A 24,492-nucleotide genomic window follows, 5' to 3' on the forward strand; every position below is an offset into this window, starting at 1 on the left:
AACATCGTAACATTCATTAACTCAAAGTGTCATATAGGTACGTAACGTTACATCAAAGTAAGTCTAAAGTTCGAGTTGTCACATTATCCCCAACTAATTGGAAATTTCGTCCCGAAATTTGGTATGCACTCACTGAGGAAGCTAGGTAAACTGTATTGTTCACTGATTTTCCTGGGGTGTCACATCCTCCCCCCGTTGATCTGGAATTTCGTCCCGAAATTCCGAAGTAGTAGCTTCAGCCTCAGCAGTGGTTGTACTGTTCGCGAACAATTGGGGGTACTTTTCTGTCATCCTGTCTTCGCGTTCCCAGGTGTACTCTGGGCCACGTTTGGAGTTCCAACGTACTCGAACAAGAGGGATTCTCTTGTTTTTGAGGACCTTCACATCCCGGTCCGTGATTTCAACTGGTTCCTCGACGAACTGCAACCGCTCGTCGATAGTGAGTTCTTTGAAAGGAATAATAAGGGTTTCATCTGATAGGCACTTCTTTAGGTTCGACACATGAAATACATTGTGAACTGCCCCGAGTTCAGCTGGTAGGTTCAACTTGTAGGCTACTTTGCCGATTTTCTCAATAATTTCGAACGGTCCAACGTACCGCGGATTTAGTTTGCCCCGTTTGCCAAAACGAACCACACCCTTCCAGGGTGAGACTTTAAGTAAAACCCGGTCCCCGACCTGAAATTCCAAAGGCTTTCTACGCTTACCCGCGTAGGCTTTCCGACGGTCGCGTGCTGCCGTCATGCGTAGTCGTATCTGTGCAATCTTTTCCGTGGCGTCCACTACAATCTCTGGACCCGTGATCTGACTATCCCCCACCTCTGCCCAACAGAGAGGTGACAGGCATTTACGCCCGTACAATGCCTCAAATGGAGCGGCTTGAATGCTGGTGTGATAACTATTATTATACGAGAACTCCACCAAAGGGAGATGCTTCTCCCAGCCATTGCCGAAATCGATAACGCATGCCCGAAGCATGTCTTCAAGAGTTTGGATCGTTCGCTCAGACTGTCCATCCGTCTGAGGATGATATGCTGTGCTCATGTCTAGTCGTGAGCCGAAAGATTTGTGCATCGCTTGCCAAAGTTCTGACGTGAATCGTGCATCGCGATCCGAAATGATGGAGATGGGCACCCCGTGCCTCGAAACAACTTCTTTAAGATAAACGTCTGCGAGAGTGGAGAACTTATCCGTTTCCTTTATAGGTAGGAAGTGTGCAGACTTGGTGAGTCGATCCACGATCACCCATATGGTATCATTCCCCCGCTGGGATTTAGGTAGGCCTGTAACAAAATCCATGGAAATTTCTTCCCATTTCCATTGAGGTATCTTAGGCTGCTGAAGTAGGCCAGCTGGTTTCTGATATTCAACCTTGACTCTCGCACAGGTCAAGCATTTTCCAACATATGTAGCGATGTGGGCCTTCATACTAGGCCACCAATAAGTAGTGCTGATGTCGTGGTACATTTTGTCCGACCCTGGATGTACCGAGTAGCGAGACTTGTGTGCTTCGTCCATCACAAGTTCGCGTAGGCCGCCATAAAGTGGGACCCAAATACGCCCCGTTACATAATAGGCGCCGTCTGCCTTCTGTTCTAACCGCTGTCGTGAGCCGCGTAAGGCTTCAGCCTTGACATTTTCGGGCTTCAATGCTTCTGCCTGAGCATCTCGTATCTGTGCAGGAAGGCGAGACTGAATCGTAAGCTGTAGCGCTCGCACGCGTCGAGGCAAAGTGTCTTTCCAACTGAGGGCATCAGCCACAACATTGGCATTGCCTGGATGATACTTGATAGCGCATTCGTAATCGTTTAGCAGTTCTACCATCGCCGTTGACGCATGTTCAAATCCTTCTGCTTAAGGATATGCTCGAGACTCCTGTGATCGGTGTAAATCGTGCACCTGGTACCGTACAGGTAGTGTCGCCATATCTTAAGCGCGAAAACAACGGCTCCCAACTCTAAATCGTGCGTCGTGTAGTTCCGTTCATGAATCTTAAGTTGGCGTGAAGCGTAAGCAATAACCTTGTCGCGCTGCATTAACACACATCCAAGTCCCCGAATGGATGCATCACAATAAACCACGAAGTCATCTGTGCCCTCTGGCAAAGAGAGGATAGGAGCGCTGCAAAGTCTATCCTTTAGGTGCTGAAAAGCAGTTTCCTGGGGTTCTCCCCAGCGATAGGTGACACCCTTCTGTGTCAGTAGCGTAAGCGGCTGAGCAATCTTTGAAAAGTCTTTAATAAACCGTCTGTAGTAACCTGCCAAACCCAAGAATTGGCGTATTTCCGTTGGCGTACGTGGTGCAGGCCAGTTTCTGATCGAGTCTACCTTGGATGGATCAACATGAATCCCATCCTTGTTTACTACGTGGCCTAAGAAGTGGACTTCACGAAGCCAGAAGTCGCATTCCGAAAACTTAGCGTACAGCTGTTCCTTCCGTAGGAGTTCCAAGATAAGGCGTAGGTGCTGCTCGTGCTCCTCCTGACTCTTGGAGTAAATCAGAATGTCGTCGGTGAATACTATGACGGACTTGTCAAGATAGGGTTTGCACACCCTGTTCATAAGGTTCATAAATACGGCAGGTGCGTTCAATAATATCAAACCATCCATCATATCAAACATAAAGCATAGTAGTTAAAATAATTCATAAAACCCAATACAATTGATGTTCAAACCAAACTTGTTTGAGTAGCGGAAACATGATAATGAAAACCCAAGATAAGTTATAAGTTCAAATATCGTTCATTGCGTCTCCTCGTCCTAACACGAAAGCTCGACCTCTTGCCTCGTTGCCATTGTTGTTGTTGTTTCCCCCGTTGTTGTTGTTGTAGTTCCCGTTGCCCTGGTTATTGTTGTGGTTCTGATTCTGGTTCAACTGAGGGCAATCGCGTTTGTAATGACCTTCAGCCCCACACTGGAAACATCCCTGGTTTCCACGCTGTGGCTGCTGCTGCTGTGGGTTCTGAGGAGCTGGTGGTGGAAGTTGCTGGTTCTGATTAGTTGGCCGTGAGCTTCTGCAATCTTTGGCTTCGTGCCCTAGCTTGAGACATCTCTGACAACGTTCTTTGCGACACCTTCCACTGTGGTGCCTGTTACACTTGTTACATAGTGGGTGTATTCCCCGGTATCCACCCTGCTCCTGACTGCCAGATGATTGCTGACTCGGATTCTGGTAGTCATTCTTCCTGCGCTGCTGTGCTTGAGACTGAACGGAAACTGATCCCCTGCTGGAATCCCCATCCCATTTCCGTTTGTTGTCGTTGGGTGTAGCAGAAGTAGCAGCTGGAGTAGTAGTTGCACTGACGCGTTTGGGCAGCTTGTTCTGTTCTACTGCCTGATCTGTGAGTCGATGAGCAAGACGCTGGATGTCTTGGATGTTGTCGAGGTTTGCCGATGTAACATGGCTCTGGATCTCTGGCGCAAGTCCCTGGAGATACAACTCAATGCGCTTCACTGGAGGGTCCACCATAGTTGGACACAGAATAGCCAGTTCGTTTGACCGTTTCGTATAGGCTTCAATCTCTGACCACGTCATTTTCAAGTGATAAAGCTCGTTCTCCAGCTTGTGGATGTCATCACGCGTGCAGTATTCCCTCTTAATGAGTTCCTTGAAGTCGTTCCAGGGTGTGGCGTTAGCAGCTGCCAACCCTAAGATCTGAACTTGGGCGTTCCACCAAGTTAGTGCTATTCCTTCTAGCGTGCCAGTGGCGTATTTCACCCTGCGAGCCTCAGGGCATTCGCACATCTCGAATACAGACTCGAGCTTCTCAAACCAGTGGAGGAGTCCCACTGCCCCCTCTGTGCCGCTGAAAGTACTGGGACGACAGTCCATGAAGTTCTTAAAGGTGCAAACTTGCTGCTGCGCTGGTTGACCTATTGTGTACGAATAGGGCAAAGTTTAAATACAAGGGCTAATTTAGGAGTGTAGGATCTAAAGATCCTAGTGTGTGCTATACTGCAGGGTATACTACCTGCTTGAGCAGCTGCAAGTGCCGCAGCAACTTGAGCTTGAACGAGAGCCTCTAGCTGGGCTTGTGTCATGTTAATTCGTCCAGACATGATCTTCATAGTAAAAGTAGCGTAAGTGAGAGTGGTTCGCGAGTGAGGCGATGACAGAAAAGCGTAAGCACGTAGGTATTCTCATGTACTAAAGTCATGTGTATCTAAGCGTAATGCGAGCAAAGTTCTATATAGTTCTAGCAAGCAGGAAATAATCATAAACCTTATTACCTAGGATGTCGAGTCTTGCACGTGGAGCGAAGCGTCGTTGTGGATCGTTGAGAGCACTGTTCTGGTTATAGTCTGGTTTTAATAAAAACGTTTTCCCATATTAAAACCAAGTTCTCTATAACCAATGGCTCTGATACCAATCTGTCACACCCCCAAAATCCACACGCGGAGTACCACCGCTTGGAGGCGTGACATGACCAGGATCTTAACCACCAATCATATTGAACATGTAATATAGTTAAGTATAGCGGAAGCATTTAAGTAAACCCAAACATAAATATTAATGTATGAATCATCATAAGTGTTCAAATAGCATTCATGATCCTTTGCCCACAACGACCTGCTCCTCCCTGTGCAAGCTCCATAATGTACCTAAGGTCCTGCAAGGCATGCAGCAGAGAGTCAACAACTAGTTGAGCGAGTTCATAGAAAGTAAGTTCAGTAATAGAAATGGTATAGCAAGCATTGCGTTCGTTCATCTAATCATGTATCGTATTAGTTCGTTCATTGCTCATGTATAGTATTGGTTTCCATCGCGGGCCCTTTCGGCATGTATGCGAAGATTTGGGTTAATACTCCCAAATATCCTAGACTATGTATATTTGTATCGCTGGCCACCCTGGCATGTGTGCGAAGTTCTAATATGTATAGTTCGCAGCCTTCCCGAGGCATGTGTGCGAAGATCAGTCATAATTATCGCAGCCAACCCTTGGCGTGTGTGCGAAGATCTGTTCATGTAGGTATACTAGTCTAGCCGTATCTTATCCTTCACCATCCTCACCCTGAGGACTCGTATCATTAAGTTCCATTAACTAAGTATGTACGTATAATTCATTCAATCCCATTCCCACCCTGGGAACCCCATGCCTTGGCTGTGTGAACTCACCTTGGGTTTGCTCGGCAGATACACAAGAGAGGGTTTCTTGAACTAACAGTGATCAATCACGTCCTAACAGGGTTATCACACTAGTCAGGTTTTGTGTTCAAGTATTGCACGCATGAACCACATAAGTTAACATGTTAAAAGCACGTGTAGGTCATGGCAACACTTATTGCACGGCATCAGTCAATTAGTATAATAGAATCATACATTGTGCGATTTAACAATTGGGCCCACTAACCTAAACAAATCCAATAACAAATCTCGGCCCAAACCGATCGCACATAAGGGCCTTGTGCGATCTGATTAATTCAGCCCGACAATAATACCCAGCCCAAATATAACATACGGCCCAAAAACAAGCGAACAACATCTTGTGCGATTCATACAATCTTGTGCGACTGGGGTTACATTGTGCGATCAGGTTCCTTTGTGCGACTGGTAACCCCTTGTGCGAGTGAACTGGGTTGTGCGACTAGACCAGCCCAACATGTCCATCGGCCCAACAGTTAGACTAACCCAATAACCTTGTGCGACCAAGACATCTTGTGCGGCCGGATGTCTTGTGTGATTGGGTCAGCTTGTGCGAATGGGCCTCTTGTGCGACCAAGAGACCTTGTACGGTTGGACTTGTGCATCCGAATTTATGCCAAACAGTTGGATAGTCTCCATATTTCAAGCAATATTGTTACAAGCATTTAACAGTTTCCAAGTTTACCAAATAAATCAACAACCAAACAGTTTCAATCATGGCCATATTTCGATCAAAACAAGCATCCATTCATTAATCCATAAGAACCCTAATCTAACATATGAACCATATTCATACCATTTAACATCATACAACATCATCATCGAGCAACATTCAAACTATCATTCAAACAATCCGAACCTATGATATAGTGGCCGATTTACATCTATTATGCCTTAGATTATTTCATGCAATCCGATTTATTAACATTTTCACATAACCCGATTACATAATAATTATATCATCATTCCAGATCCTAGCACATGATTATCCATCCATATAATTCACATCTCATCCGATTACAATCATTCGGTAAACAATCAATTAGCATGAATACTAGCAATACCACATGAACCATACATAAACACAATCAAAGATATACTAACCGAATTAGAGAAGAAGCAAGGGTGATCCGAGTATGGAATGATCTTGCCGTCGGGTTCCAAGCAACCGAGAGAGAGGAAGAGTCTAGGGTTTTTGTGTGTTTTATGTTTTGTAACGAATGAGGTGAAATCCCCTCATGTGTGTATGTTTGTACGTGCAAAAAAAAGCAATGGGCCGGCCCCTACTTGGGCAGCCCTTGAAGTCCGAACACAAGTAAAACGGCCCAAAGGCTTAGGCTTATGCGAGTGTGAGTGTTGTGCGATCGGGTTTGATGTGTGGTTCGGGTTATTGACATACATACAATATACACAATGCACATAACACATCATTCATTCAATTATACAATCAAGTCCACATAAGTACGTAACATCGTAACATTCATTAACTCAAAGTGTCATATAGGTACGTAACGTTACATCAAAGTGAGTCTAAAGTTCGAGTTGTCACAAAAAACATGGTCAAACGTGTTTCACCCTTTGTCTAACTTGTACGTGCAAGTCTACTCCATGTGTAGTTTTTAAAATATAAAAACCTGTTAACTAAAGGTAATAAACTGCTAATTTTAGTGGCGGGGCTTGAACAAAACTCGATAAGTGCTGGACTTTTAAAAATCTAATATATCTTAAGCACAAATGTCGGTAGGTTTTCTCACCAACATTGTGAGTTGTTAAGTAAATTTAATTATAATAATTCACACCAAAAGCTGCATGGTGGAGTTGGTAAATACGGTTTTTGATAACATATCAGTCATGGGCTCGATCCCTATTCCTTCCAACTATTTTTCTTTTTGATTTTTTCCTTCTTTTTTCCTTTCCTTATAACTTCTTCAATATAAATTGCTTTTCTCAGATTCGTATACTGCGTCATTCAGGAATGATAATGTTTTCTATATATCTTTGTTTACGTGCATCATGCTCGTTAGCCACCTACAAAGTCTAACCCCTAAGCTTTCACGCAATGCCGCATATTTGTGTGTTTTAATGTTTTATGCACATGGTTAAAAGCTTTGTATTATACACCTTCAAGTAATTGTCTTTTGGTCATTGTGTTTTACGAATTACGCGTAGCGTATATTATGTCTCACGCATTGTGTTTTACGAATTATGTGTAGTGCAATGCGTCTTACGCATTGTGTTTTACACTTCGTGTGTGACTGCACGGTTCAACCCGCCATGCGCCGCTGCAACGCGCGGCGGGCAACATACTAGTTACGTATTAATGACTTTTATGTATATATGTGATGAATGGGAGCGTTTTTTTTTCTATTTTCAAATGGAAGTTTTTCTCATGGTTTTGTGGCTATTAGAATCGTCTCTAACCACCATTCGAAGAGATGCTTTAGTTTGTTCAATGACATGTGCCATAGTCGCATTCGCAACTAATGTCCAACGTTTCGTGAACCATGGTAACCTTCTGAACCGACACTTACGTCTAATGGCAACCGGAATAGAAGTGACCAAGCCGACTGAATTGACCTCTGCATATAAAGAAATGGCATGTCTTTCTTCAATATTCGTATAATTGTATGAATGGATCACACGCTAAACCCTTAAAAACAAACACATTTTTTCCTTGTCAACTTAGAAGAGTACATGCAATGCAGAATGCAATGATTATTCATAATACATAAATATTAACTAGTAAGGAGACTGGCCACTGAGGTTTCCACGAGGATAATAACTGCAAATAACGAACCACCAACTATTAGTGCACTGAACCCTAGCACACCCAAGTTGATCCGAATTACTCCACACGACTTGAGTATAGTGTTCACACACATGTCCACTAGCACAAGTATTTGTCGTGTAATCATAATAAGTTTTCTCGGCTACCCATAGATTAACAGCTGCAGTACCAGTGAAAGTGCCACTGCTGCCCTTGGCAAGGTTCTCGCCATAAGGTCCACCAGACTGAATGAGGTTGCAGTCTCCTATCCTTTGGTTAGCGTAGTTCTGAGCATAGGCAGCAACGGTGGTGTTCCATACCATGTTTCCAACGCCGACTTGGGCTCGGGCAGCATTGTGAGCATTCAAGTAATCTTGTTGGGAGTTTTGAGCATGGGTGCTGTGGATCATGGCAAGAGTTGGGAAATAAATAAGTGCAAGTGAGAGTTTGAATGACCCCATAACTTGCTAAAAGGTTAATTGGTACGTGTTTGATGATGAATTACAAAACGCTATTTATAGAATGTATATGGTGCTCCGATATAAACATAAAGTACGAAAAATGTAATTTACCCTTCCTTGTTAAAATAACCAACACTTGTTTTTATATATTTACTCGGGGAGTGAATCCACCACCAACTTGTGTATTGAAGAATTGAAGCGAAGGTCATAATGCAGTAATACGCAAATTAAGGTGATTTTTGTAGTTGACTTTAGTTAGATAAGTATGCTTAACTTAAGGATCTTTGCACATCCCAATGTAATATAGTTATTTATAGAATGTATATGGTGCTAATGCTATTTAAATAACTATACTACATTATTTTCATGTGGAAAGCCTTTTTGGATCGATTACCGACTAAAGTGGCATTGACGAGACGTAATATTTTTGTCGAGAACATAATGTGCGATTGGTGCCATAGCAAGGAAGAAAGTATTGAGCATCTGTTAACAGGTTGTCATATTACTACGGCAGTTTGGAATGGTATATCGAGATGGTGCCGTATTCCGGAGGTTTACGCGTTTGGTGTTAAGGATTTGGTCGAGCTACACGAGCATTATGGCGGGTCAGATAATAAGAAATTGCTGCTGCATAGTTTAATTATCATAGTCTGTTGGCGATTATGGAGGGCCAGGAACAAGACAGTTTTTTCAAGTAAAGATGCTAAGGTGGGCGATATTCTCGCGGATGTTAAGTCTTTTGGTTTTCTGTGGTACAAACATAGGTTTAAACAAGGTACGATGGAGTGGGATAGATGGTGCCGATTTGATGTAATGTAATCGTGCTTGTTCGTTTGGTTTTTCGGCTTGCTATTTCCTCCTTGGTAATAGCTTGTCCATTTTGTGGTTGAATGAAAGTTGATTTAAAAAAAAAAAAAAAAAAAAAAAAAAAAAAAAAAAACTATATTACATTGGGATGTGCAAAGATCCTTAAGTTACGCATACTTATCTAACTAAAGTCAACTACAAAACATCACCTTAAGGGGAGTCGGGGTGGTCCGTGATGGCCACCCCATCACTCGTTATTTTTAACGAACACCGCCGCCGCCATCTTGGTAACGAGTGATAGGATTAACACGTTGTTTATATCACGCGTTGAAGAATTACTGAGGTATGTGTATGACTTGTACATTGTGTATTAATACTTGTACATTGAAATCCCATCACTAGGGATGACCACCACCACTAAAGAATGCTTGTGAGTGATAGAATAGTGGTTGCTGACATGGCGGAACATGATTGGATGTTTGTGAGTGATGGAATTTCATCACTAGTGACCACCCCACCCCCTAATTTGTATATTACTGCATTATGGCCTTCGCTTCAATTCTTTAAATTACACAAGTTGGTAGCAGATTCACTCCCCGAGTAAACAAATAAAAACAAGTGTTGGTTATTTAAACACGGAAGGGTAAATTACATTTTTCGTCCTTTATGTTTATATCGGATTGCAATGGACGCCCCTTAACTTTAATAATTACAACAAGTGTTGGTACCGTAAACACGGAAGGGTAAATTACATTTTTAGTCCTTTATGTTTATATCGGATTGCAATGGACGCCCCTTAACTTTAATAATTACAATCACAATCTTTTATTTGTAAAAACCATTACACTCTACGTCCTTTAGAGCTAACCAGGTTAAATTCTTTCAGTTAATTCTAATCACAAAAGGGTAGTTTTGTAAATTTACTCATTTATTTAATAAATATCTTTATAAACAGATGAAAAAAAAAACAAGAAAATAATATGTATAATAACCAAAACACACACACACTCTCTCTCTCTAAGGTTGCGGCCCTGAAGCGATTCAGACCTAGTTTCACCTTGTTGGATTCAGACCGGCCAGTGGATTCTAATACGGTTTCACCGTGAAACGATTCAGATCCAGCCAGTGGATGCTGGATTTCTGGCTGAGTGTTTGGAAAAATTAGTAAAAGATATTTATAGTTTTTATTAACTTTGCACATAACTTTTAGCTCGAGAAGTTTTTTGAAAAATGGGGTATGAAATAATTATATTTCTGGGTGTGTTAAGCATGCCCTTCATGAATTCCACCAGTGGTACTAAAAATGATTAACCCTTTGTTGTAAATGTAAAAAAAGCGACCTCTTGACACAACCGATTTAACAGATCAGACACATCAGCATTACTCCCTGACCGGTGCTAAAAGATATCACAATAATGCAGGTACCTGACTTCCTCCTGTGAGTTTATCAGGCTGACCATGAAGCTCATGTACAATGTATTTTCGTCTGCGCAATCTAAATGTGGCTGTAGGTTTTTTAACTTAATATATCATAACAATCGGTTTTTCTTTCCTTATACTTGATTCCTGCTTCTTTATGACCTGTTAGTGAATAGGTTGTGTCATTAGTTTGTCAGCACCATGCCAAATAAATATACATTGGTTAAAGGGTAGTTCTTCAAGCTTACATTGCCACCTACATGAGAAGGCCATCATATTAAGAACTAGTGGGAATGCCCGTGCGTTGCGGCGGGTGTGTCTATTATATCAGAAGCTTCATAGAGGGAGTATAAATATGATACAAAACATTGTTATATGATGTTAGTTTGCAAGTATCTGATATGTCAACAATCTAAGTTCTTTGGTAAAATCATTGAGTCTAAGTTTGGATTCCCTTTTGAAAAGGCACTGAAAGTAGATAACAAGTTTGTCCCTTCAGCAAAATACCTTTTCAGTCCTTCGGTTGGTTTTTTCTCAGCAGCTGGCGCTTTTGCCCATGGTTATCGATAGCGAATAGCGACAACGTAGCAATAGCGATGAAATAGCGCCCGCCATTTCGTGTTTAGCGATAAGGTAGTTATTAAAAATTTAAGAAATAAAAAATAGATATCTACATAACTTTTTTTTTATATATAACGTTAGTTTTATACCTTTTATGTATAAATTTATAAGTTTAAGGACCAAATGTAAGCTAGTGAAAATAGGGGGGGGGGGTTAAAATGTTAAATATTAAAATACACAAACTAATTTTACACTTTTTATGTAAATTTTACAAGTTTTAATGACTAAATGTAACCTAATGAAAGATAGAGGGGTTAAATGTTAAAATCCATAAACTTATTTAACCCTAGAAAGGCTCAAACGCAACAAAAACGCAGCCGCTCTTCTTCTTCATAGTTTCTAGCAAGTTTCCGGCAGAAATTGCAGGTTTCCGGCTGGAAGTCGTTGTCGGAATCCACTATTTTCGCGCTATTCAGTGCTATACACTATATAGCGACCATGTCTCGCCACGCTGTTCGCGATAGCGGTCGCTATGGCCGCTAGCGATAACTATGCTTTTGCCTGCTTAGGCATCATTGGTTTCTCTACCAATTTCCACATAACTGTCAGCTGAAGCCATAATTAGTGAACCAACGAGAAGTTTCTATATTTAGGATAACTCTTATGTAGAAAACATTAGGTTTAACGATTGATAACATTTTATGTATGATCCTCTAGCCTTAGTTTTAGAATACAAACCTTGTACCCACCTCCTCCTTGCTTGTCTGGCTAGCAACTGCAGGATTTGTAGACAAGCAAGTCAAAATCCAAAAAACCACAGCCTACATGAGAAGGGCATCATATTAAGAATAAGAAAGCAGTGCTATTTTGTAGACCTATAAAAAATATTGATTTTCAGTCACTTACTATTATTACACATGTACATAATTTAGGCCAAAATACCAAACTAAACAATATTACAAGGCAAAAATGGCATCTACTTGTAGCCCTAAAAACTTGAGCTATTCATATATTAAAACACTAATTAGCCAATGTTGTCATATGAATAGCTCCAATTATAGCACACTCCAAAGCACAACCTTTGGATACACACTCACTTGCATTCATCGTACGCCTTGAAACGGCACATCACTAATATAGTAATATCACCTTAATTCTTGGTAAAATAAAATCATGATTTTGTGATTAAAAGTCCTATTTGCTGAAAAGATAAAAAGAAAAAAAATTATACATCCTGTTAAACAAACAACTACCTAATTTTTTTATTGAATTCCCTTTTTGTTCCTGTGAGCTTTCGACAGACCAGTAAAATTAACACAAAAAAATATCCTTTGATCACTTTAAACACTTAAGAGTAATCAGAAATATAATGAACTTAAATATAAACCTCACCTTGACAATTGGTTCTTAAATCAGCCCCAAACAATAACTCCAGTCTTAAAATCACAAAAAAAAAAAAAAAAAAAAAAAAAAAAAAACCGCCATATCAAACCCTAAACAACAATAATCGCCTTGAATCTGCCATGGACTATTGATTGCAATAAGCTCCAGATCCTAAAAATCAACAAACAACAGGTTATAACACCTTCCTGCACTGATGCTACACAGCAAAATCAATCTTTATTCGATATTACAGCCTTTAACATGCAAGTCGCAAGAACAGTTTTGACCTCTGGGTTTGTTAATGCAGCTCTTACTTCACGAAAAGAACTCCATATAATTAAATGTTAAAACAAATCAGAAACAATGGAAACAGCCTAATAACATGAAACAACACCTACCAAACGAAATAGAAGACTGATTGTCGTTGAGATGCCGACGGCCCCATGACCATGAGCTTGCAAAACCTGAAGTAGCAGCTACTGAGGCTCCTGTCTCTGAATATGCTTCAATCCACTGAATAAATTAGTTGATACAACTTGTTAAAAAAGAATATTGGCCGATTTGTGCAAGCCAACGTGCCAAATGCAGGTTAAAACATAAAAGAAGATACTTCAATCCAATCACAACTGAACCAATGTCGCTAACTGAAGCACCAAGTGTAACAGTTCTATTACAGGAATCAGAAAAACCATCATCTGAATAAAAAAAAAAAAATCATCATCTGAATCTAGTTCTATTACACGGTTGTAAAAATCCCGACTAATTTCCGATTAGTCACCGATTAATCACTAATCGGAGGTTCACCGATTAATGGCCGATTAATTGCCAGGCGGTCAATGGCGGTTCTATTCTAGCCAAATTTTGGCGCGATTTCGGCCAAATTTTGCCGATTAATTGCCAGGGGTTGAAAGTTAAAACATGTCTACTTTAGAAAATAACATATAAAAATGTGTTCTTATGTATCTAAATAAAAATTACGTATAAAAATCTGGATCCGATTAATTCCGATTAATCCCTATTAATCCCGATTAAACGCTAGTCGGAAACCACCGCCCGACTAGCGCCTAGAGATTCTTACAACACTTAGGCCACCAAGTGTTGATGACATAACAACACCCCAAGAAAACGAAAAACACAAGTTACTAATTCAAAAACGTGGATTTGACAGTGCTATACATCTCCTAAGAAGTTGTGAAAAATAAAAACTCATGGTGGATTCACAAGGTTCCAGCAAATCATGAACAAAAGTTAGAAAAACTACATAATGTGCCTTTAATAACACGAAAAAACAATGCTATTATCAACTTCATTAAAAAAGACACAACTCAAAACTACAAAATTATCACTATTCCGCGCTAATTGATCCTAATGAAACATAAAGTCAGATTCAACATCTACAAAACGAATAAAAACTTATGAATCATTACCTCTATTACGTCAGTAGTTGAATGATTGGAGCACAAATTGAGTCGCCGAAATTCATTTGAGCGGATTGTGCGACGGTAGAGATGCGATTGTGGTTTAGGTTGTCGAAACCTTCATTGATCTGGTGAAATCTTCGTTGATCTTCTTGAATTGCCAGAGAGAAAACAGATTAAAATTTTGAAATATGAGATTTGATGAGCTCGAGAAACCTTAATCAGATGTCTCTGTGTTTTTTAGTGGGAGGTATACATGATGCATTACATATTGTACCAAAAAAAAAATTCAAGGTTTTGAGCATTGAATCATTGTACAAGATGCTTTTAAAGCTTGTGCCTTTAAAAAAAAAGTGGCAAATAACCAAAGTTGTCCTTCTAATATACATACTTTCTATAAAAGAGCAAATGTCGCTGACATGAGAAAAGCTGATGTGACAGCCATAGAGGTTATCTAACAATGTCTTTCTTATGTCATTATTGCATCATAACTCTTAATATAAAATCACTTTAAATTTCAAAGCTATGCCCTACATTCAAATTTCAAAACCTGTATCACATTCAGAATTCAAAATTCTTGCTCCACGTATACAAGATACATCATTCAAGCTCCACATGCAAAATTCAAACCACACTTTCAATGCATCTCTCCCTCAAATCCAGAGCTCCCTCAAATCCACCCTTCTCAATACTCGACATTTGTATGAACGGATTCTTTCGGTTGTGGTTGAATCACAACAATCACAACAATTCTCATCCATATAGAAACCCTAGAGGCGGATGATCTTCAAACGGTTCTCAAATCAATAATCACCATGGAGGTCTCTCCGACAATCGTTTTTGAACAGAAATTGTGTAATATTATCGGTTAGGTTTTCAATTTATTCTACTGGCATGTAATGTGTTAGTCGACGGTAGTTAATGATCTTGTATTTTGATCTATTCTTCTGGCATCTGGATTTTATTATGATGTTTTGATTTTAATTAGGCTTTAGGATCGAATTCAAGAGAATAGTTTGAGATAGTGAATCGATCGGCTTCGGAATGGTAAGATCTTACCTAAAGGCTAAAACCTTGGTTGCTTTGTATCTGCAGTAGTGAATTTGTTGTTTCGATTGAATGTGACTTATTTTTATGTTGATCAGAATTATATATTAGGGGCTTTCAGGCCGTCTTGTAACATCTTGATCACGCTTAATGATGGAAAAACTCGCAAGTAGGTATGCGTTTGTTATTCTACACAGATGAGCTGTGTACAAGTCTTAAATTGTCATATGTGTTGGTTCTTCTGTTTGATCATTATGTTTTAAGTTACACGTTGACAGGCCATGATGTTAATTCTTGATAGGTGATTGGGATTTTACAAACCATACAAGGGAATACTAGGGTTATGAGTTTGAAGACTCAAGACTACAGAAATTTCGTTTCATTACAAGGTAATGAATCCATATCCCAGTTGATTTACTCCATATCTAGCTTAAATTGGTCTGAATCTCATGTTTCTTTTTTATGAAAACCCTACATCTATAGTCATTATAAGCTAAATCTACACATGCATACAGATCTTAACTTCTCACTTTGCATTATGTGATGGAGACGCACAGGATCGTCGAATTTCCTCATAGAATCTTGGATAAACGACCAAGAAAGCGGCCTCGATTGGCTTGGGACATGCCTGATCCTGTTCATCCTCCTCTGAAGGTTTTATTTTATGATTTTGTTGTGATTTAATTGATAGTTATCGATTTGATTGCTTGATTTTGCTAGAAACTTTGAATTGTTTATGTTTGAGTTAGTTGTTTATCTAATCGATTTGATTGATTGATTTTGCTAGAAACTTTGAATTGTTTGTCTAATCTGCAGATAAAAGGATGCTCCTAAGTGGACTTTGAATTGTGGATTTTGAAGTACCGAATAAAATTCCGGCTTCCAATAATGTTTATTTTGTATGTGTTTTGAATTGTTTTGATCTTAATTAAACGTCTTTATTCAATTGTTTTGACACAAATCTCCATTTTTCAAGAGTTCTTCGGGGAAAATCGTTGTTGGAGAAATTGTCAACAAGGCAATAGAGGCCCGAAAGGCTCCATTGGTTGAAGCATCCTGGTGTCATATACTTTGGGCATCCGGGTAATAGCTTTTAAAATCAGATTTTGAGTTGATTATTAATTTGATTGTAATGGTTTGAGGTTTGATAATAGTGTAAGGTTCCTGTTTTTGTGAGAACAAATGAGTCATAATCAAATAGCAGGAAGGGAGTAGAATGGAGAAACTGTAATGCATATGATGGTAAAGGCCATTTTCAAGGTAATGGTTTTATATGTCATCCTTTTAATTTGTATCTCTGAACGTTATCTAATTATGCTTTTCAATTTGGTAGCCGGTATGATTCAGATACAAATTTGAGTGAAGTAGATACAGTTTCAAATCGGCTTCAGTTGTCTTTCGTACCGAATAAAATTTCGGCTTCCGATAATGTTTATTTTGTATGTGTTTTGAATTGTTTTTATCTTTATTCAACTGAACGTCTTTATTCAATTGTTTTGACACAAATCTCCATTTTTCAAAAGTTCTTTGGGAAAAATCGTTGTTCGAGAAGTTGTCAACAAGGCAATAGAGGCCCGAAAGGCTGCATTGGTTGAAGCATCCTGGTGTCGTATACTTCGGGCATCCGGGTAATCTGCAAATCCATTCCCTTAACTGAACATTCTTATTGTTTTTAATTCCCATTTTATTTAATCATATATGCACCAACAGGATTGACAGTAAAGAAGCTGAAGATGTTTTGGCGCAAGCAGAAAAAAAAACACGACGGAAGCTTTTGAATCTATAAAAGAAATAGGAGTGATCATTTACGACAGACAAGATTGCCCGAGAAAGCATTTCAAAATAGAAACATCAGCGGGAAACGGAGGCAAATCCACAATCATACGGTTACTACGTCATTCGACACAGCATTCGAGGTTGATAAACAAGTGGCAGATGCTGTGAAGGCTGCGTTCGTCAGGCTCTCAACTTGTGCGTCCATCGGCGAACAAGAATTTAAACAAATCTTGAAAAAAAATTAGTCAAAATCCTGATTTAGAATGTGAATTGTCGTCAGAATGTGAATTCGATACTGGTCTTGTGTCTGAATCGAAATCATGTAACGAGGTGGAATCGAATAAGGAAAACCTTGTGGACGTGATGTTGCAAAGGCTAAAGATGTTTAAGCAAAGAAGAACTTGCGTCTCTTGCGACTATCTTTGCAACATGTGGTCTAAACGCTGCTTTAGCTGAAGCCGAAAACGATTCTCGTGTTGCTAATGGTGGTGGGCGTGTGTCTTCCAAAGAATCGCTTCCAGGCCTGGACAAGTTACTGGTTAAACGTATGACGAGACTCGAAAGAGAGATACACGATGCGAAAACCGCTAAAACTAAAGAAACATTACATAAAGACAAGACTACAAAACCGTCTAAGTTGTTGTTTCGGATTTGGGAAGTTACTGGTAGAAGTATGTTAATTTGATTTGTAAAATGCTGTTAGTTTGAACGTTTTCGTATACAGTGGAATTTTGCTCCTGTTTGCCTGGATGTTATTTACATTGTTAACTAAATACGTAATTATAATTTGAAACTAAATTTAGTTTACCTTGGATTATAGAACACAGTAAAAGGGCTGTTGTTTGCAGCTGCATGGGCAGCAATAGCTAATACGCCAATATGCATACTATCACTGGACAAAACCGATGATGATAAATTTGCTGGTTGTCTGTTAGCTCGTCTAATACCCAAAAGAAGCTTTTGTTTTTCATCCCTGTTGTTATATAATTATAGATTAAGCTACTGAGTGTACTTAACGCATATATCAATTATAATACATAAAAACAGTGGATTACCTAATAAACAAGATCAAGTCTCCTGCAAAAAGCCTCTTCCCACTAACAAAGAGACTCCAACTGGTTGTAAGCAAGTGACGTTTTGGTTGACCTGAATTTTGAAGAATGATTTGGTTTCAGTATTTCTTTAGTGTGTTTTATCACATACACTATTGATGGATCACCTTGCTTTAAAAAAAACAAGCTCGACTCACCATGATAGATATGGCGAAACGTCCACACATTGTCGTGTAAATCTCTGGCCACAAGCTCTTGTGCAGGCGACTGCAAAGAAAATCCTATGGAAAAATAAAGAAAAATTGACTGTCATCACATAAAACATCGATGGGACAAAAACTGTTTTAGGTTGACAAAAACTTTTGACCTACCCGAAAAGTTGACCTTTTTGACCCATTTTGCCACATGTACTCACAAGTTGTAGGAAGATCTTTTCAGCGGCCCGACGAGGAATCGAAAATCCTCCATGAGTGCTTGTATCACTTGCGATCAAAGTTTTGCAAAAAAAAAATTTGTTTATGGCTTGTGTACTTTCATTAGCATATCTGACCTCAATAATGCTTCTCTATCAAGCTGCTAATAAATATAAATAATTATGTATTTTAATCAATATGATTTTGTATTATATTTTATTTTCATAACTAATGCTCATCAATTAAAACCACTGTTGTTGATACCTCTGTTGATACAGTGGTTGATGCATCTTTTGACTTTGGTCAACAGATGGATGAAAACAGATGTTTGAAACCACTGTTGGGTTAAAACAGTGTTTTGTGGAGAAAACAGTGGTTGATTTTTTTGCAAACAGTGGTTTGACTTTGGTTAAACAGACTTTGGTCAAAACAGACTTTTGAACTACTAAGAATCACAGCTTTGCAAACAGTGGTTTGACTTTGGTCAAACAGACTTTTTTTGCAAACAGTGGTTTGACTTTGGTCAAACAGTGGTTAGGGTTTTAGTACCAATGTTTCTAATCTTTGACTGTTACTTTAGTAATTTATGTTTTGTGTTAGTGTTGGTTTCATTGTGTATTTTGCTTGATTTTTCCCAATTTTATCTTTACATTGTGGGGGGGGGGGGATATTCCACGGTCCTCCCAATCGCCGAGGTGATCCCACCTCGCAGACCGCCACCCAGCAAGCCTGAGTCTGGGGGTAAATCCGCTACCGTAGGAGCATTGGGAACGAGCAAGACTCGAACCCACCACCTCCGGGTTAGAATGCGGGCTGGTGGCCATTGGGCTGACACCCAATCGTTTTGTGTGTAGATATTCAAAAAAAATTTAAAATGTTGTAACCCGATTATATAGCAAGAAGTTAGTGTAAAAAGGCTAATATGATCATGAAGAAGTTGGTTATTGCAACATCATGTGTCAATAATTGTGTCTCATTTAATTATGGAAAAAGTATAGAATAAGGCATCAAAACAAGGAAATCAACCAAGCCCCCGTGCTCTTAACAGACCGACAACACAAATTAAAAATCCGCCTAGACGCAAAACTATTGTCACTTTTGATACTCGTGATGCTTGAATCTTCAAAACTTTGTGAGTCTTAATGCTATGATACTTGATTCTTAAATTTAGATTCTTAATACTTGAATCTTTATTCTTGATACTTAGTGAAACTATGATTCTTGATATTTAATTCTAGATTCTTGACTCTTGATACTTGATACTTGGAAGCTATATTCTTGATTCTTGATACTTTGGTGCTTGACTCTTGAGACTCGTGAAACTTGAGACTTGGTTGAACGAGAGACTGGAGTCTTGTCACTGGTGGAAACTATGAAACTTGGAAACTTTTGTGTTAATGATATAATCTGGTCATGTGATTCTACTGAGGTTATACCTAATGATCACTTAGGTTGGTTAGTTATTCATTAAGTCGTTATTATGCCCATTAAAAATGACCAAAATGCCCTTTTTGAGCATAAATTCATATTTTGCATATGTGATCAAATTTTTGACATCTAAACTGATTTAGTAACATATTTAAACATAACTGGGCATATAAGACCTAACATAGGACATAGATAACCATCCGACCTTAGTTTTACGCAAACGACACGTTAAAGTAGCTTAAACTATCTTAACAAGTCGAAATGGGTCAAAAGCACTTAGGATAACTTTCTAATCAGAATGTTAAGTCTATTAAATCATGCCATATGAGTTCCAATACTCATTTAATTTAGAGAACTTCATTCTATCCTATCTCCCGATTTATAATCCGATTATTAACGTAGTTACATATATTAGGTGTCGTTTGATTCCGTGATCCTTGAAGTTTTATTTGGTCTTAATTTCAAGACTAATAAGCAATCCCAAGTGACTACACAGTCCCCTCTTTTACTGCTTTCAATTATTTTGGGGTGAAACACTTGTGCTTACATGTTACTTTCGTGCTTTTCATGCTTTTATGACATATACTTGCTATGTTTAGTTAGTACACATATAGTACATGATTTCAATTATGTTTTGCTGTGTATGTTGACTGAGCATGCTAGCACATTGATTTCATAGACACTTTTGTTGCATATGTTTACTCAGCATATGGACACATTGATTTACATTACATTTTTGCTATGTATGTTTACTGAGCATGCTAGCACATTGATTTCATGGACATTTCTACTTCGTATGTTTACTTAGCATACTTAGTACATGGTTTTCACATAGCATGCTTACATTGGTTATGACATTTAGTATGTTTAACGGGACAATAATACATTCATTAACATTGATCACGCCGCTCGGTAGTATGTAATGGTACCATAGGACTTGACAAATCCCGTTCCCGACTTCCTAGGTTTGTTTGGAAGTAGGGAATGACAGAATCCGATATAGATAATTGATAAACCTTTAATTCGTTTAAGGGTTTATGCGACAGTCTCAAGGCTTGAATGTATGCGATAAACATTACTGCATAGATGTTTGTAATCATAAAGCATTGTTTTCTGCAAAACATAACCTTTGATTTAAACTTAGGTTTATTCAAAAACATTGTTTTGTACATTTTACATATGGGGTTGAGTAAATACTTTTATTCACCATACGTGACATTTGTCATTATACATATGGTATGAGTAGATACTTTTTACTTGCCATACATAACATATGAGTATACAAGACATGATTTACATTTGACATTTGAACATCGTTTACACATAAACATTTTGACATTTGTTTAAACAAGACATTTTGGGTGGTTATTGATAAGTGATTTACATAACGAGGCGATGTGTAATATGATAAAAGCATGGTGGATACGCCACTGGTACTTCCTATATATAAGTGCTTCTATGATATCACATATCGTAGCGTTATTTAAACCACTTCGACAAAGACATGATACATTTTACACAAAGACACGAAATTGTGTTACAAATGACATATTTTATACAAATTCATTTTTACTTGGTTATTTATTTAACCATGCATTATTCTTTTATATCATCGGATTTTCATATCGATTTTCACATGGTTTTATAAAAGAAAACATTTTACAAGGTTCATGACTACTTTTTGTTAAATGCTTCTTTTAACTACAAGTCATGAATCGTTCATCAACAAAACCTATGTATCTCACAGTCATTTTTATGCTGACATACCTATTTTCACATGTGCTTTAGGTGCTAATGTGACAACCCGTAACTTCGAGGTATAAACCGTTCATTTTCGTATCTATGAATCGAACCTACATACTTATTTATTTGACGAGCTAATTTTATACTTAACTAAATTATATTATTAGTTTACATTATAAAAGCGATTAACTTGGAACCAAATCCATGTCGTGTTGAATCAACTCGAACCATTTGAACCGAAGCCCATGTCTCGCTAATCGACCCAGCCTATCGCGTAGCTCGGAACTTTTGAGTCCCGAACCATAGCATGATCATCATATTCTTTTTAGTTAATTAAATATATTTTTTATATAATTAAGTTGATTATTAAAAAAAGAATATATATATATATATATATATATATATATATATGTATATATGTATTATGTTAACATGTGACAACCCTCACAAATCCAGGTATCCGTACAAATTAATTAATATTTAATTAGTGCTTAATTACTGTGCTTGATTACAATTATGGATAAACTGCTTTCTGTTTTCTGATACATACATACTCATGCATCACCTTTTATACTGTCACTTTATTATTTACACACAAACATTAGTGACAACCTTTATGCACAAAGCACAGTTAGCACAATGAGCGGATAACCCAGTAAACATGCTGATAATGCCAGCACTAAACAGACATTGTTTTTGGAGGCTAGTGTGAGCCAGGAATAGAATACTACACTAGTAGGGAGTGTAGGGAGGTGAGGACCATAAAACTGCGTCACTAGGTGATAGTTATAGTGACCGGAAGTGCCTAAAACATACTTAAAGTGCAAAATTCTGCACTAAATACCAAAATTCAGCATTTAACAATGCTAGTAAAGTGCAAATGGCAAAATAGTCCTAGACACTAAAGTGTTGGGAATTTAATGTGTCACTAAAAACAATATAAAAGATACTTTAAAGCTTTACTTAGCACTTTAACGGATCAACATCCAACTGAACAACCGGACTTTACCCGGAACATAAAAATATTGCCAAACACATTGTTCTTACTTTTCTGAGCTAGTTAGGGTCCCCGAACACCCTAACACACTTTATATTAAATAACACACTAATGCTCTAACTAAACACCTTTGGATCCTAACTAGATAGTAACTAAACCATCACCACCCAACCCCATACCCCCCTACTTGACGGTCACCACAAGGGGTGACCCACTTCCATTTTCTTTGATTATTTTATTGATTTATGTTGGATATTTAGAAACACTTTATATGTTGGATAATAGAGAAAATTGGTTTATATATATATATATGCACATAAGATCATCACTCTCTCACTTCCAACCATCACAACATCAAACCTTCTCTCCTTTCCTCCTCCCCTTGCTTGCGGCCGAACACCATCACCACCATACACCCACCATCAAGTTTCATTCAAGCTATTTTACATACATACAAAGGTTCAAGGAGTCCTACAAACAAGCTTGGTGCACTCGGAAGTTCAAGGACCACTCTTGTTTTCTTTTATCCACCACTTTTACGCCTTGTTTCTCCCCTAGCCTTGTGCTAGTAGTAATTGCTCTAAAACATCATCTTGTTCTTCTATTTAGTGGTTAATAGATGATAGAATGATAAAAAGTTAAGAAACTCTAAATAACATGAACAAGTCTTAAACATAAAGTGATAAAGGGTGTATAAAGAGAAGATATATGGGTAAATCATGTAAATCTTGTGTAGTTATGATTATTTGATGTTGATTGTTAAATTGTTTGATTGATTGTACAAAAAGAAAATGATATGCTAAAAGCATGGACACCTCCATTTACAGAGGAAACTCTGGCGAAATTTTTCTAGAAGTATAACACTTAGAAATATTTTTCTAACAAGCATTTATAAATATATTTTTAACTTGGTTTTCAAAATAAAACTTCGCCATGATTTTTATTACAAAAATACCAAGTGCCGGAGGTCGATTTTCGTAAATAAAATTTGTTAAATATATATTTAGAATATATATTTTTTTATAAAACGTTTGTGTGATTGTTTGTTATTTTGTGCTCTAGATATATTACTTTTAGGGTAAAAATAATATAACTTGAAAATACCGTGAAATTTCGACTCCAAAATAATACCAACGCTCTCACAAAATAATTATTTAAGTTATACAAGTATTATTGTTACAACGCGAACTTTAAAACGTAACTTATGTATATATCGGGAAAATACTCTTACTCGTATATCAAGGGGTATGGTCCCAAAAAAGCCGCGCAAGCCTCCATCAAGGCTGCGCGCAGGGCCACACTCCTTATTCAACAACTTTCTTACTGGCAACCTCACGCGAGCTACGACACGTCCAATTAAGAAGGCGCGAGGTCCGGCCAAAAGGAAACTGCAATTACAACACTTAGCATTCTGAAGGAGCATTCAACCAACATACCCTGCGCGAGATAATTACGTGCCCAGCAAGAATCGTGCAGGGCAACGGCGCAAGGCTGTTTCAGATAGTACCCAAGGTACAAGTGGCAGAAGAAAAGAGCCAATCAACGTCCTTCTGGCCCTGCTCAATCGTGCTCCATGATCGTCTGACATGCAGGAGACAAGAGATACTGAAGGACGCCTACGTGGCACCAATCAAAGGGCAGAGACACCTACCCCACGATCTCCACTTGCCTGCCGATGGCAGAGAGACAGCAAGGCCGACAGTAGTGACACGTGGCTCCAATCAAGGTGCGCCAGCACCGGAGAACTTCTAGAAGCCACTAGCGGTCGACACCAGTGAGACAAAGAGCATATCCGCTATGTTGTCGCCTCCTGGCCCAAGGCCCATCAGCCCACATCCTCTTACACCTCTCCGGCTATAAATAGGGTACTCACTTCACAGGTTAAACATTCCACTCCCTCTACCCACACTCTTAATACTTAATTACCCTTCCAAAGCAGTCGCTTATTCTCACGCCGGAGCCCGGTTAAGAGGGAAACCCCCATATTCCCCTCTTAACGAGTAACAGTGTTCTGTTTTGCAGGATTAGACGTTCTGGACGAAGCTTAGAGAGTCATTAGAAGATTAACCTCTTATGGC

General features: G+C 38.7%; 2 protein-coding genes and 1 long non-coding RNA gene across 3 annotated transcripts; all 3 read right to left on the reverse strand.

The window, feature by feature from the left end:
• Positions 1-7,793: 7,793 nt before the first annotated feature.
• LOC110885507 (pathogenesis-related leaf protein 6) lies at positions 7,794-8,505 on the reverse strand. Its single transcript, XM_022133207.2, has one exon. It carries the CDS (start codon positions 8,368-8,370, stop codon positions 7,882-7,884), a length of 489 nt encoding a protein of 162 aa, XP_021988899.2. The 5' UTR covers positions 8,371-8,505; the 3' UTR covers positions 7,794-7,881.
• A 2,380-nt stretch (positions 8,506-10,885) lies between these two features.
• On the reverse strand, positions 10,886-14,274 carry LOC110885509. Its single transcript, XR_002562283.2, has 4 exons — positions 13,968-14,274; positions 12,939-13,053; positions 11,896-12,711; positions 10,886-10,930 (listed from the first exon to the last, which is right to left on the reverse strand). It is a non-coding gene; the product is annotated as an uncharacterized LOC110885509 (long non-coding RNA).
• A 3,140-nt stretch (positions 14,275-17,414) lies between these two features.
• Positions 17,415-18,536, reverse strand: LOC118482628 (auxin response factor 19-like). Its single transcript, XM_035978195.1, has 5 exons — positions 18,511-18,536; positions 18,249-18,378; positions 18,031-18,139; positions 17,837-17,927; positions 17,415-17,754 (listed from the first exon to the last, which is right to left on the reverse strand). The coding sequence occupies exons 1-5, from the start codon at positions 18,534-18,536 to the stop codon at positions 17,586-17,588; spliced, it is 525 nt and encodes a 174-aa protein (XP_035834088.1). The 3' UTR covers positions 17,415-17,585.
• Between the last annotated feature and the right edge of the window lie 5,956 nt (positions 18,537-24,492).

Source organism: Helianthus annuus, chromosome 10 (assembly GCF_002127325.2).
Source record: "Helianthus annuus cultivar XRQ/B chromosome 10, HanXRQr2.0-SUNRISE, whole genome shotgun sequence".
Taxonomy (NCBI): Eukaryota; Viridiplantae; Streptophyta; class Magnoliopsida; order Asterales; family Asteraceae; genus Helianthus; species Helianthus annuus.

Coding starts and splice junctions, on each gene's coding strand:
- LOC110885507 (XM_022133207.2), bottom strand. CDS start 8,370: ATGGGGTCATTCAAACTCTCACTTGCACTTATTTATTTCCCAACTCTT.
- LOC118482628 (XM_035978195.1), bottom strand. CDS start 18,536: ATGCATCAACCACTGTATCAACAGAG. Junction 18,140..18,248: donor AAAAGATCTTCCTACAACTT/GTGAGTACATGT, acceptor ATGTGATGACAG/TCAATTTTTCTTTATTTTTC. Junction 17,928..18,030: donor GTTTCGCCATATCTATCATG/GTGAGTCGAGCT, acceptor TTCAAAATTCAG/GTCAACCAAAACGTCACTTG.